The following is a 13476-nucleotide window of genomic DNA, read 5'->3' as shown; positions in this document are numbered from 1 at the left end:
CACAGTGGCTTTCCAACTCTCCTTTACTTGAAAACTAGCTAGTACCCTCTGGTGGCTGGCCCCCGTCCATGCATGAGCCTAATTCCTCCAGGGATGTGAACCCACTGATTTGTCTCTTTTTGCCTCTCGGACCCCTCCATTTCACTTAAAGCATCAGTCTTCTTGTGATTACACGGGCTACTTTGCCTTTTCTCAAATGGACTCTTCAAGAAATGCGTTCTTAAAAACCTGCTAAGGTTAGGGAGGCTTGATCACCCCACTGGTCGGATTGCAAGCTGTGTGGGGAAAAAAGTCTCCCAAATATTTGAAATTGGATCAAAAATGATTTGCTTTTCCTGTGCCAATACACCATGTTTGTTAAATGTTGACTAACCAATACATTTTTTTCAATCCTGCCAACAGGGTGGGGGTCAGCTACATAGCATGTCTCTCTGTTCTAGCCATGTCCCACTTACCCAGCTGACCATGGGAACATTGGGGGCTGATTGAAAATACATTGCATGTGTGCAGGTACCCCTTCCCAACATTTGTTCAACTAATGCTCCAGGAAAAAACGAAGAAAGTCTTTCTCTGGTTAGCTGAACTCGAGGCAGAGTGGTGGTAGTGGCCGAATGGCTTGTCTTTCGAGTGTTCTAGTTCTATTTTGCTTCCCTGCCCAACTGCCAAAGCTGAGAGTTTATTAATTGGACTTTATTTCTGTGTTCTCATACTGCCACCTGAGAACAGTAGCTTGAGTCAGTAAATTTGGAGAGTGCACCAACATGATGAATGCCACCCACTGCACAGGCAACACATACGATCTGCAATTAGCCGATTTCAAATCATACATGGCTTGCCCAAAGGTAATAGTGGGGCATATATAATCCAAGCAAGACCATAAAAAACTGTGAGTATACATTGACATTGGCTACTTGGCTAGCTGCCATGCTGAATGCTGCCATCGCACAGATGCAAAACAAATTGAAAGGCATTTAGTTTTGATCTGTGAGGAAATTAAAGTATTTGGTTCAATAGAAAGGAAATCTTGCAAACTGGGTCAATTTTCAAACACCTGTTTTGAGAACATCTTTAGATTTCTGGAAAAAACCTCTAAATGTTGTCTGGTTATTCTTTCTGTAAGATGTTCAGAATACAAACTTTACAAAAAAGATATTTTTTAACGTTTGTGTTTGAGCCCAAAGGCTTGATCCAAAGCTGCCACACCCATTTCTGCCATATTAAAGGAGTGTCAGGTGAGGGAATCACACATCCAAGCACATTATGGGCCTGCTTTCTGCCCAGTTTGAATGTCTTATTTTAATGGCCTATTGATTAGTTATTTGAACATACACACATGAAAATGGAGCACCTACACACAGAATGAATTGGGAAAATAGTAAAAACTGCCCAGGAATGATTGACACGTTCAGCTAAATCGCGTGGTACAGAACTTCCTGGATCAGACCATTTGAAAATGCAGGGAAGGTGAAATGTGTAGCTTAACAAGCAGCCATGAGTTTCAAATTGCAGGAAATATTTGGAATATGCTGCTCATAAACACATGGGGTGCCTTTCCTTTGAAGTTTGGGGAAGTATCCCATGACACACGAGAGATTTTAAACATCAACAATGTATCTAATTCTCAACATGGCCAAATCTGTGTAACAAAGATTTTTCTACAAACCTGAACAAAGCTCCAGGTTTGTAAAAAAAACAAACTGAAATCTTAAAAAAAAAAGTTAACCCTCCCCAATAATAGAAGCAGCACCTGCCTTTTAAAGAAACAAATCCCCTTGTGCTGTTGCTAGGCAACCACAATATTGCCAGCCTTTTGAGCTTTGGTTTCTGTCAGTAAAAAGGGGGGAGGGTCACAGGGCTGTTTTGGCCTTTGAGGGAGAACTCATGGGGGCCAGGCCCACCAGAAACTAGTGGGTGACTTGCTACCATTCAACTTGCACGACTCACCCAGGCCTGGCTGCTTGCTGCTATTCAACAACAGTCGCCTTGCAAAAGCCAGTGAAGTGTAGGGGTTAACTGTTTCAGACTAGGATCTAGGAAACATGTTAGAATCATGTTGCTTTGGATGTTCACTGTGAGACCCCGGGCTAGTTACACATTCTCAGCCACCTCACAGAGTGGTTAGGATAAAAAGAACGTGTGAAAAATAATGTAAGCTGCTTTGGTTCTCTGTTGTAGAAAAAGGTGGGGTTATAAGTGAAGTGAATAATAGATAAATGGTAGGTTGGTTGGTGGCTGGGAATGAGAGAAGGAAGCATGAAAAAAGAAGAGGCTATGGGGGCTTTCAGGGAAGGGAAAGAGTAGGGAAAATGAGGCCCCCCCCCAAATACTTACGGATTCCCCACTTGCAACCTCTACTTAGAAGATTTTGTAGAAGCTCTGGAGGGCATCTCAGAATCCATGGCTGGATTTACATACAAGCTAATTACACTGTAGCTTGTGGATTTCAAATACAAAAATACTACTAAGTTTCAATGTTTAGAATACACATTTTTCAGTAAGCTGCAGAATCTCTTCAACACGACGTAGCTTGAGGTCTCAGCATGTTTTAATTTGGCCCTGTAGGAATCTTGCCAGCTATCGGCAACCTTTGCTGCAGAACCACCCTTTCCCAGATTCTTTAATAGATCCAGAGCCAATAGCAATTAATTCAGATTCTGTACACAGTGCAGACACACTCTTAAAAGAACACACTGCTTAAGAACCTGGCTTGTAGACAGTGGTCCAGGAGGTGGCTGGTACCATTTGAGCGAGCCTGCCTCTGCTATGGAGCCCTTTTTCATCCTTTCCTTTAACTGAGATATTTTAAAGTAATGTTAGGAAATTATTTGTACCAAAGAGGAGGATGTATTTAATTGTCTGTTATCAATGAGGAAAAGCCCCCAGAGACACAAACTTGGTTCTCCATCCAGTTTTGACAAGGTTAATGGATCATCAAGCTACAGAAACCCAGGTCATTCTGAGTTTTGTGTTTCCTCTACACGGAAAAAGGATGGGGTGTACATGTGTGTAAACACATATGCTCTCATATAAAACCACCTTGTCAATTAAAAATTGCTCACATTGGGGAGAAACATTCCAGTCTAGCAACTTTAGATGCTGTGCTGCTTTTCTGTTTGCAAGGAATTGTTACCTGAAGGGAGCTCTGAAACATACAACTTGCTCATTGCATTCAGCACTCGAGCGAATTTCTAAGGGATGGGTGTTGTTTCTCCCTCACTGGAGGTCATCAGGAGTTGGATTTCCTGCACTGAGCAGGGCATTAGACTGGCAGCGCAATCCTAACCAGTTACTCCAGTCTAAGCCCATTGATTTAATGGGTTTAGATTGGAGTAACTCTGCTTAGGATTGCACTGTAAGTGGCCTAGAGGGCCCCTGCCAACTCTAGGACTCGTATACAGCCTGGACACGCCCTTCTACTACCCCATTCTGCAACATGTGTACCCACCAAAAGAAAAAAAAAGGCCTGCTGAACAAGAGAAAACTATGAGCAGCTTCTAAAGCTTCGACCTGCTGCACTGAGGCCATGGGTCATTCTCCCCCTTCCCCTGAAGCAGGGTTCTCCCTTTGTGTTTCACAGGCCCACAACACAAGACAGAAGGGAAGGGGGAAAAAAAACAGCTGAACTTTTATTGTTTCCAAAACCAAAACGAAAACATAGCTCTGTTGGGTGAACAGGGAAAGGCTTTGGATGGGGGTATGTGGTGTTGCTTTGATGGGGTGGAGTCAAAAGGGAACCTGGACTGAAAGGGAAGAAGCAGTGCCATGTCTCTCCACCTTGGAGGCTTGAGGAGGGCAAGGGGGGATGCCGTGGGATGTGCAGCTCACTGCTCCCTTGGCTCTCACTGCACCGCTTGTTCATTTGCACTGCTGCTGGAGTCCTGGGGCTTCATCACGTCAGGGAGCTCCGGAGGGCTAGAGAAGGGCTCAATGTGAAGGGGCTCGAAGGTATCTTCTGTAAAAGAGAGTGGGAGAGAGAGAGAAGTGGTGGTTAGTATATAGTTGCATTTCTTATAGTAACCTCTTCTGTATGCTCCCAAACTAACTGTGCCATGATTGCAAAGGGGAATCAAAAGAATGCAACTTCTAAAAGATATGGTTAGAAAAAAAACTCGTTGCCTTTTAAATTCTCTCTCCATCACAATGCAGAAGAGAAACTTAAGACTGTTATATGTGCAAGGGATGCATCAAGATTCTACATTCCAGGGAATATTCTGACGTTCACAGCATGGTCAAAGCCATGTATTAAATTCATCCTCCTGTAACTTCCTACCCTCTGGATTCCAAGTTCTGACTCAAAACACAACCCACTTTATCATCCAGCCCAGAAGGACAACGCAAGGGCACTCACCACTGGTCTTGAAGGCCAAGCCGACTGTAGCAGGAGCTTGGGGTCGCGCCGTCTGACTGGTGAAGCCACAATCTCCAAGAGTTTTGCTGTCATCCAGCAACTGGTCATCCTAGGGGAAGGGTAGGGGGAACAGCACAAAGGGAAGTGAAAAGAAATCCGCAGCAACTGACATGGGTTTGATTTGGCTGGTAGTGAAATGCAACTGCTTCTGGGTGGTGCAAGCAACACACAAAACAGCAGGTGGGCTTTGCTGTGAAGAGGAATGACAGGAGGTCATCCAAAGCAGGCATAACTAAGTGGTGGTTTTGACTTTCAAAGTCCTTTGCAGCTTGGATCCAGTGCCTACAAACCAGCCCAGCTTATGGTAGGAAGAATCTGCCCTTTTAGAGGTCTGGTTGGTGGGACCTGTATCAAGTAGATTGAGAAACTCCCTTCCTCAAGAAGAGTGATATATTCCAGAAGGTCTTTGGTTGTGTGTGCCTTTTATTCTCTGCAGTGGCTCTGGCCAGGTTTTTCATTAAATCTTGGACAAGCGCCCTCTTAGCACCCACCAGGCACAATTACCATTCATGCAGGTCCCATGATCCCCAACACTGCCTTTTTTGGTAGTCAAAGAGGACCCCCCCCCCTTTCCTTTTTGCATCAGTGGGATAGGGTTATATTGGATTGTATTTTTGCTGTGATTTTATTGATGTTGTTATATTTTGGGTTTTCAATTGTAAGCTTTGTATCTATTTACTGGCTGAGTGGGATACAAGCCTCCCAAAATACAACTGAGGAATTGTGCATTGGGTGTTGGGCAGGCTTGTGACTGGCTAGATGGGGGAGAAGTGATAAAAGCCAGCCAACATATTGGCTGATCTACCACATCATGCCCACCATCGCGGGGAGGCCCATAATCAGTCCTCTTTGCCTGCCAACATTAGGGCAATGGGCTTAATTCCAAAAAATACATTCAGATTCTCTGGATGCTGTCTGCTCAAGAGGTAACAAATAAGGGGGAATCCCCAAAAGCACCCACTGCTCATTATTCAGAAAGCATTAAGTCTTATCCCTTAGTGGTGTCTGACTGCGTGGATGGGAGGGTGTGATGGATGTTAAATGGACTATCCTGTAGTCTCAATGCCCATTAATTTTTCTGGAAGTTGACTGCAAAAAAAAGAATGATTTTTAGAGCTAAGCATGCCACCAATTTAAACTGAGGCACAAACAAGCATGCCCCCATGTATCAAAAGCCTGGGAAATCCTGCTCCAGAGACTTGTGCATAGGCTGGAACTATTTAGCCTTGAAGTAACTGGGTGGGTGCATGGATGGGTGCACAGTGACTCATTTTACAGTTTGTCTCAACAAAGCGATCCTAAGCAGGTCTGTTACCTAGAATCCTACTCAGGACTATTCAATGGAGTTTACACTCAAGAAAACATTCTTAGGATTGCACTGCATGTTACAAGACTGGGCAGTCCCTTGGTTTCTTTTGCTGGTCCCACTCCCCTGTACCCACAAAACGACACAGCTATGCTGCTGAAAGAGCAGAAATATGCACACCCAGATCTACTCACTATCCAGCTCAAACGTGAAGAGGAATGCTATGAACCATGCTGAAAAGAAGTCTTTTTATCATGAGAAAGGCCTAGATGAGCAGCAGACTTGTTGCATCTGCAGGCCAGTTACCTATCACTGTTTTACGGAAGTGTAAGCTAGGATGTTTGCAGACATCACTTACGTACAGTCGTATGTTCATTCCCCTCCCGCCCCCTGCCACTGCTCAGACACAAATATCAAGGGTGTAGCGTTCTTGTGAGATGCCTGAAGTCCCAGGTCTTATGTGCCTTGGAAAAAATAACATCTGAACTGATCCAAGAAAGCACTGAAGTCAAGTTCACTCCAAAAGACAAAACAAGCCAAGTGTAAGGAGTTGACAATTGGTAGTATTCCCTGTTTGTTTGGGCCATTCTCCTGCATACCTTGTATAGCCTTTGTTCTTCCGGGGGTCTCTTTAGGATCCCCTCCACGATTCTTTTCAGCTCATACACCGTACTGGATTCCTTGGCATCTGTGAAAATGGTTGTCTTCTGACATCGGATCATTAGAAAGACATCCTGTTGGAAGACAGGGAAGAACAGAGATGGAGAATTAAGTAAAATGAGCAATGGTGAGTTGTCTTTAAAAAAAAAATCAAGAAGCCACCAGCACTTTACCTCCACCCAACTATTTGTGACCTAGAAGAAAAGAAACACTAATTTGCCTGCAGGAAATTCTTACCTGCTACAAGCAATCATGTAAGTGGTTATTCAAAAGCCTAAGACATTTTGCCATGGTCTCAGCAACTTCCCTGAGACTCCTTGGTAAAGTTGGGAGAGTTTTATGTAAACTTTCCTCCCTAGAAAAGAGTGCAACAACATGGACTGGATTTCATTTGTGCTCTTCCAGGGCACAAAGTGCAGTGCGTCCTCAGCACAGCAGTGGCACTTCCTTCGTAGCCATGATTGCAGTTACTAATTATAGGCTGGATCCAGCTGGTACAACAGGGATAAAGGGCTTCATTCTGGCTATCCAAAAGGCCATGCTGGGGGATCACGGGACCTTCATGGACAAAAACTGTATGGAACAGGGGATGTAGTAAGGAGAGGAATTCCGTGAGATTTAGCAAGAAAACTGGTGGGATCCAGAGCTAAGGCCTGTTATTACGATTTTGCAGAAAGTGCAAGACAGAACTGTTTGTTGGATAAATATCACCTAACTATTGGAAACAAAAATCAGCACAAGCCAGTCTTGATCCACTCAAACCAAAACATGATCCAATAACAAAGGCCAATTCTGAATCAGCAAATTTACAAAATTCTGTTCTTTTGCAGTCCATATGGTTATTTCAGTACTCTCTACTCCCAAGCAAAGTTTTAAAAAATATTAAAATTTGGAAAGTTTCATTCCAAATCTTTTTGTTCTTACTTAGGGTACAATCCACCTTAACGAAATTGTGTCCTATGCACAGCTTGAATGAGCCCTATTAAACTTAGTGGAACTTGCTTGTGAGTAAACATTGGACTACAAAACAAAATTTCACAAGCACTCCTCCCAATTTCTAAATCTAGCTCTAAACCTGAAGATTTGTATCCTCTGATGGAAACGATAGGAACTGTCTTCCTTTCTAGAATCTGCGTGTCCCTCTCAGGCCAATGACCCTCCCTCAATACAAAATGAAAGGAGGCCACTTCTGTTTGATGCTTAGATAATCTAGTGTATAGAAACCTTCTTTACCAGTCCTTCCTAAGTTCTCCTCCCAGGGCATAAAATCTTTTCCCTCCCCAAACAAACTGCTGCTTTTTATATTCACAAAGGACATAATGTCATCTTCTCTTTGGCCTAGCAAATCACTGGTGCAGTTTGAAAACCTGTTTTGCACCCAGCACCAACTCGTTCCATTTAGCTGCCAGCATACCCTGTATTCCACTTGAAGACCCTAACTGGAGATGTGTGTTTTTGCCACCAATGCCCAAGACAATTTATTCCCCCCTCCTGCCTGAAAAAAAGTTCTCGATAACTCAAAGCTTGCACACTGTTCTGTAATATTTCGGTTAGCTCCAATAAAAGGTATTACACAACTTTTGCTTTAAAAATTTGTTTACCGCTTGATACATTTTTTTTCTCAGTCACAAACTGCTGTTATCAAAACACATGCTCACAAGGATCAAGAGGGGTGCAGGTTCATATCCCTACTTGTTAAAATACAATCTGGCAGAACCAGGTTCAAATACCCACTTTGTTACGGAAGCTCACTCATGGCTGTGAGGATACATAAAGAAATGGGAGAACAAGCACCATGTATGACATTTGAGTTTCTGGTCTGGAAGGGTTGGATAAAGGTCATGTAATCAAAAATGTAATAAAATCAAATAAAATAGAAGTGGGGGTATTGATTCTTCCAAATGCTCCTGGGGATTAAAAAAATAAAAAATATGCCTGGATAAAATACATAAAAACAATTATCTGATGAATAATAAATAGTACTCAGTTAACGATATGCCATTCTTGCAGATAAAAATGTAAACAGTAATAATAGAACAGAACACTTCTGTTTGATGCAGCCTTGGAAAGTTCTCCCAATCTTGCTCCAAATTAAAAGCATTCCAATCTTGTCAATCTTTCAGTATCGCTCCTGTATCCCAAATGCCTTGAACACAAACACAACAGCCCATTACGGTCCTTCCCAAACCTTCTGTCCAGTGATGCCCACACAGAGGCCCAAGCAGTTTGGCATAAAGTGTCAAGGAGTTCATTTTATTTCTTCCAGGTGTCTTAGAGCACCACACTGCAACTGACATGACTAGTTCAAGCTTAGCCTGCTAAGCAGGAGATATTTGATTTTCACCCTGCTCCATGGAAGGTTACTGGGAGCAACCCTGGTTCATAGTCATGGCCCATACTCTATGCACAATCATACCAACGTGTGTTAATTCTGTTATGAGTATTTGGGGTATCCTAAATGATCCACATAAAGTAGTGGTATTGAAGAAGGAAACAGGACAGGCAGAAAAGCGAAAGAGAAACAGCAAAACTAAAGCCTTAAGAGACACATAACCAGGTGTTTGGGTTAAAGCAAAGGGGTGTTGGTGTAGGGTTGCCAACCTCCAGGTGGCAGCTGGAGATCTCCAAGAATTCCAACTGATCTCCAGGTCACAGAGGTCCGTTCCCCTGGAGAAAATGTCGGCTTTGATGGATGGACTCAATGGCATTATATGACATTACACCCTGCTGAGGTCCCTCCCAGACCCCATCCTCTCCAGGCTCCACCCCAAAGATCTCCAAGAATTTCCCAACCTGGAGCTGGCAACGAAAGAGGGGAATGGAGTAAGGGGCTGATGGCTGGGAGGGGGAGGGAAGAAAAAAAACCGAGGCAAGGTTGTAGATATTTGGGCAAGGGGTTGAAAAAAGAATGCCCCCCACGGGTGAGAGTTGCCTCTAAGGAAAATGCTAAGTGGGTGTGCATGGGGGGGGTGAGAGGGAGGAGGGGCCAAATAGGTGACGTAAAAAGAGAAAGAGGAAGCCCTGCATATGGAAGCAGGCCGGCGGGGGCCGTGGGGGGGGGTATCTGCAAACAGAAAGGGAAAAGTAGCAAGGGAATGTTGACTTTTAGAAGAGGGGGCGAGAAGGAGTGAGAGGACCTTTCCAGGAAGACCAGCGCCACTACTGTCATCCCTGCCCGCCCCTTCCCCTACTCACCATCTCTGCAGCCGCAGCCTCTACCCACACCCCCCCGAGAGAGGAAAAGCAACCGACCCCCCCAGTATCCCAGCATGCACAGCAAACCCAAGCCTGCCCAACCCGGTTTGACTGGAAGCGACGCGTGCGCCGCAGGAAGGAGCGCTGGGTTTTTGTGAGTGTGCGTTTTGGTTGGTCGATTGGGAAAAGACAGCCAAGGGAAAAATCATAGAGACGGCAGCAACAACGAGTAGAGAGGTTGCTTACCGGCCTCTCCTCCGCCATATTGAGAAGACCGCGCTAGATGGTAGCCATACTTGGAAGGTCAGTGTGACGCCGTTTCGCCGAGTTTCATATTAATAATGCGGCAACCTTCCCTGGACTCTGCTGCGGCGCCATTTGGAGAAGGTCAGCGTTTGCCTTCATTATCTACACCCTTCATCTCGTTGGGACATTTTTACCGTATGCCATGAGATAATTCCCTAGCCATTAAAAATAAAAATCATTTTTAGAGAGATTCTTTGTTTCTTTTTTTAGTCTGTTGGGACGGGGAAGGGGAGGGGGGATGTTACCTGGCGGGCGCCATGACGACAGGGTCAAACACCTACAGACGAGGGCCGTAGCAGGCGCCATCTTGAGAAGGGCCATTGGAAGCCTCCCATTTTGTAATGGGTTTTAACGCAAGATAGGTAGACGCCGTGGGTTGTTTCATGTTGCACGAGCACTTTGAGTGCTCTCTAGGGTTGCCAGCTCCAGGTTGGGAGATTCCTGGAGATTTGGGGGGGGAGGGGGAAGGGGGATCCTGAAGACGCCAGGGCTTAGGGAGGAGAGGGATCTCAGCAGTGTATAATGCCATACAGCCAACCTCCCAAAACACCGTATGGGGATCTGTTGTAATGCCAAGAAATCTCCAGGCCCCACCTGGAGGTTGGCAAGGCAACCGTAGCACTAACAATGAGGGGGAAAGAGGCAGTTCTTTCCGTGGACTTCTGCCTCGCTAATCTCTGATAAAAAATATTGCAATCCGCTGTAGAATCGTTTTTCCTGGACTGCACTGGTCCAGGCTGTGGGTAGGCAGGGGTTGCATATTTGAATGGTCCCCCACAAAATGAATGGGAAAAGAAAATCCAGATAACCTTGCAAAGAAATACTTAAATGATTTGTATACCCTGCAAAAAAAACCCCTTTAAGTGGCTTCTGCATTCATAATAAATATATTAACAAATAGCACAGTGAAAACAATGAAAAGATCCCTGCAATGAAGTATGAGAAATCCTGCAGTAGTCAGAAATGTCAAGCAAAGTGCAGTACTGGAAAACACTTAAATCCCACGAAATTTAGTGAAGATTAAGCTCACATCACTCTCATGTAGATTTATGTTAAAACAGAGAGTTTTAAATTGTTTGAACTGCACAATAATGAAACCGTGGAGGTTGTGGAATCCTTGTGAATGTTTACTAGCCATTTGGACAAAGTTGCTGGTTAGTTAGAAGCCCTCCAGGGTCCCATCAGATCCTCTCATTTGTGATTGTGAATGCTGCAGGCAGAAAAATGATGCGGGTCTCCAGAACTTCACACAATACTCCAGGTGGGGCCTGACCAACATGGTATATAGCGGGATAATGACATGCTGTGCTTTGGATGTTATGTCTTTTTTAATACACCCCAAGATTATGTTCACCTTTTTTGCTGCTGCATCACACTGACTGCTCATATTTAGCTTCCTATCCACCCATATCCCAAGAAATTGTTCATACATGCTGCTACCCAAAACTGTATCCCTCATCCAGTACGCATTTTTGTTACCCAAGTGGAGAACCTGGCACTTATCTACTATACAAGTTGGAACTCAGTCAGGAATTTTGTAGTTCCTGGAGAACAATGGGAGCCATTCTGTTTCTCCTCTCCTTTTAAACATTTAATTTACAAATGAAATGGTTTATGCATACCTGGGAAGTCTCCTGGGAATGCAGATCCCCTTCTTTGTAGGAGGTCTTGTTCACCATTCCTTAAGCAAGGCGGGTGGGGTGTTGAATAGCGTTAAAATGTGATAAGGCTGTTAACATTTAAGAATAAGAAATTATTTTGAGAATAGGAGTATGTCTGGTAAAAATACACCTCTCTAGTTACTATAACTCGGAACATGGAGATATGTTTCTAAATGCAAACCGTTACACAAAAAGTGCCCTGCTGCCCTTACCCAGATTCTTCAGAGCAAAAAGAGGAGGCAGACAAGTGCTTCTTTCAATGATTGTATTGAATATTGCAATATGGGTATCCAGCTTTCAAAGGAGCCATGAGTACCAAAGAACATAAAGCTTATAAGCAATTTTAAAGACATTTTCAGTACAAAAGGAACTGCCTGCAGATTAATTTGCAATTGGTCATAAAATGTTTTTAAAATAAAATGTTTTTTTTAAAAAAAATTCGCAATTGATCATTACATACATCTGATCTCTACTGTTCTTTCAATTGGCTACTTCTCAGTTCTCTAACTAGTCTCGTGATCAATGTAACCTTTTCATTCCCCTTATTTGGTCACTACCTATTGCTGACTTGAATTTCTCACTTTTGCTGACTTCCAAACTTTAGAATCCAGAGTTATAGATGCAGGGAGTGAATGTGCTCTTCTTGTATCTATTTCTCCCTTCTCATGAGACAATAGCCTAAAGAATGTGTGGCCTTATCTAAGGTCCCTAGGCAACTGAGAAAAGAGAAACATTTTCAGCCAGTTATGTTGTTCTGAAGTAACTTTCAGCAAAGATAGAACAGTGAAAGAGAGAAAGGGGGGGTTAGGGTTGCCTCCAGGTAGTGGCTGGAGATCTCCTGGAATTACAACTGGTCTCTAGGCCACAGAGATAAGTTCACCAGGAGAAAATGGCTTCTTGGGGGGGGGGGGTGGACTCTATGGAATTATGCCATGCCAAGGTCCTTTCCCTCCCCAAACCCCACTTTCTTCAGGTTTCAGCCCTCTCCAGGAATTTCCCAACTTGGAGCTGGCAACCCTAGGGGGTTGCAAGTACTATTAATTCATTCTAAGAATATGTATATGAAAGTATGAAAGATTATAAACCCTTATAATAAAAAAATATTTAAAATCTTAACTCTATAAAACCTGCACGTTTTGTTTGTAGGAAGTTCCACAGTGTTCACTATGGCTTATTCCCAGGTGAATATGCATAGGACTGCAACCTAAAGGGAGGCAAGGGGCAACTCCAGACATGGGGACAAATCCTTCCAAGGTTTGATGTCACTGCTCTTGGATATATTGCAACCTGCACTTTTCTCCTTATACCTCCACAACAAGAAGAGACTTTAAAAAAATACAACACTGGGGAACTAATAGATGGTGGCATTATAATGCTACTTCACGGTAATGATCTGTCAATTACCACCTTTTAGAAAGCCCCCCCCCCTCAAGCCTCCAGTGATGTGCGGAAATGGTAGCTGTGGGGGTCGAGGCTAGGAAAGTGTGGGGAAAGGAGATGGTCTACTGCAAATGCAAATGTTACATGAAGAATCCTTCCTAGGAGGAAGTGGCTTCTGTCTTGCTGGGATCTCCATGGCTCTCCCATCCCAATCCAAGCTCCACTTCAATCAGTTCCCATAGGAGTTCTTCTTGGAAGGAGCCTCTCCTGGAGAATTACCTTGATCCAGTTGGCCTGGTCTGTCATTGTCACACTGCATGAATACATGCCCGTGTGCTCTCCAGATAGTGTTTGCCTTCCCAAAGGATTATGTGCCAGAAAAGGACAGTTTAGAATATTCAGCAGAGACAGAAAGGGCCACAGTGCCTTAGGGATGGGCAGCAAGATCCTCTGCTTGTTTACTCAGAAGTAAACCCTGGTTTACACACAGCATCTCAGTGAGGTGAACACAAGGTGGTAGATTTACCACTCAGGATTACTGCTGAGGAGAATCAAATTTT

General features: G+C 43.9%; 1 protein-coding gene across 1 annotated transcript; it reads right to left on the bottom strand.

Moving 5' to 3' along the window:
- Positions 1-3599: 3599 nt before the first annotated feature.
- ELOB (elongin B) lies at positions 3600-9712 on the bottom strand. The gene is made up of 4 exons (XM_054994724.1): positions 9570-9712; positions 6314-6448; positions 4349-4457; positions 3600-3952 (listed from the first exon to the last, which is right to left on the bottom strand). Exons 1-4 carry the CDS (start codon positions 9570-9572, stop codon positions 3840-3842), a joined length of 360 nt encoding a protein of 119 aa, XP_054850699.1. The 5' UTR covers positions 9573-9712; the 3' UTR covers positions 3600-3839.
- Between the last annotated feature and the right edge of the window lie 3764 nt (positions 9713-13476).

The sequence above is a fragment of the Eublepharis macularius genome, chromosome 12, assembly GCF_028583425.1.
Source record: "Eublepharis macularius isolate TG4126 chromosome 12, MPM_Emac_v1.0, whole genome shotgun sequence".
NCBI lineage: Eukaryota > Metazoa > Chordata > Lepidosauria > Squamata > Eublepharidae > Eublepharis > Eublepharis macularius.
The sequence above is the reverse complement of the archived record's forward strand: the minus strand, read 5'-3'. Positions and strand labels throughout refer to the sequence as shown.

Coding starts and splice junctions, on each gene's coding strand:
- ELOB (XM_054994724.1), bottom strand. Junction 4,458..6,313: donor AAGAACAAAGGCTATACAAG/GTATGCAGGAGA, acceptor CCCTTCCCCTAG/GATGACCAGTTGCTGGATGA. Junction 3,953..4,348: donor CTTGGCCTTCAAGACCAGTG/GTGAGTGCCCTT, acceptor TCTCTTTTACAG/AAGATACCTTCGAGCCCCTT.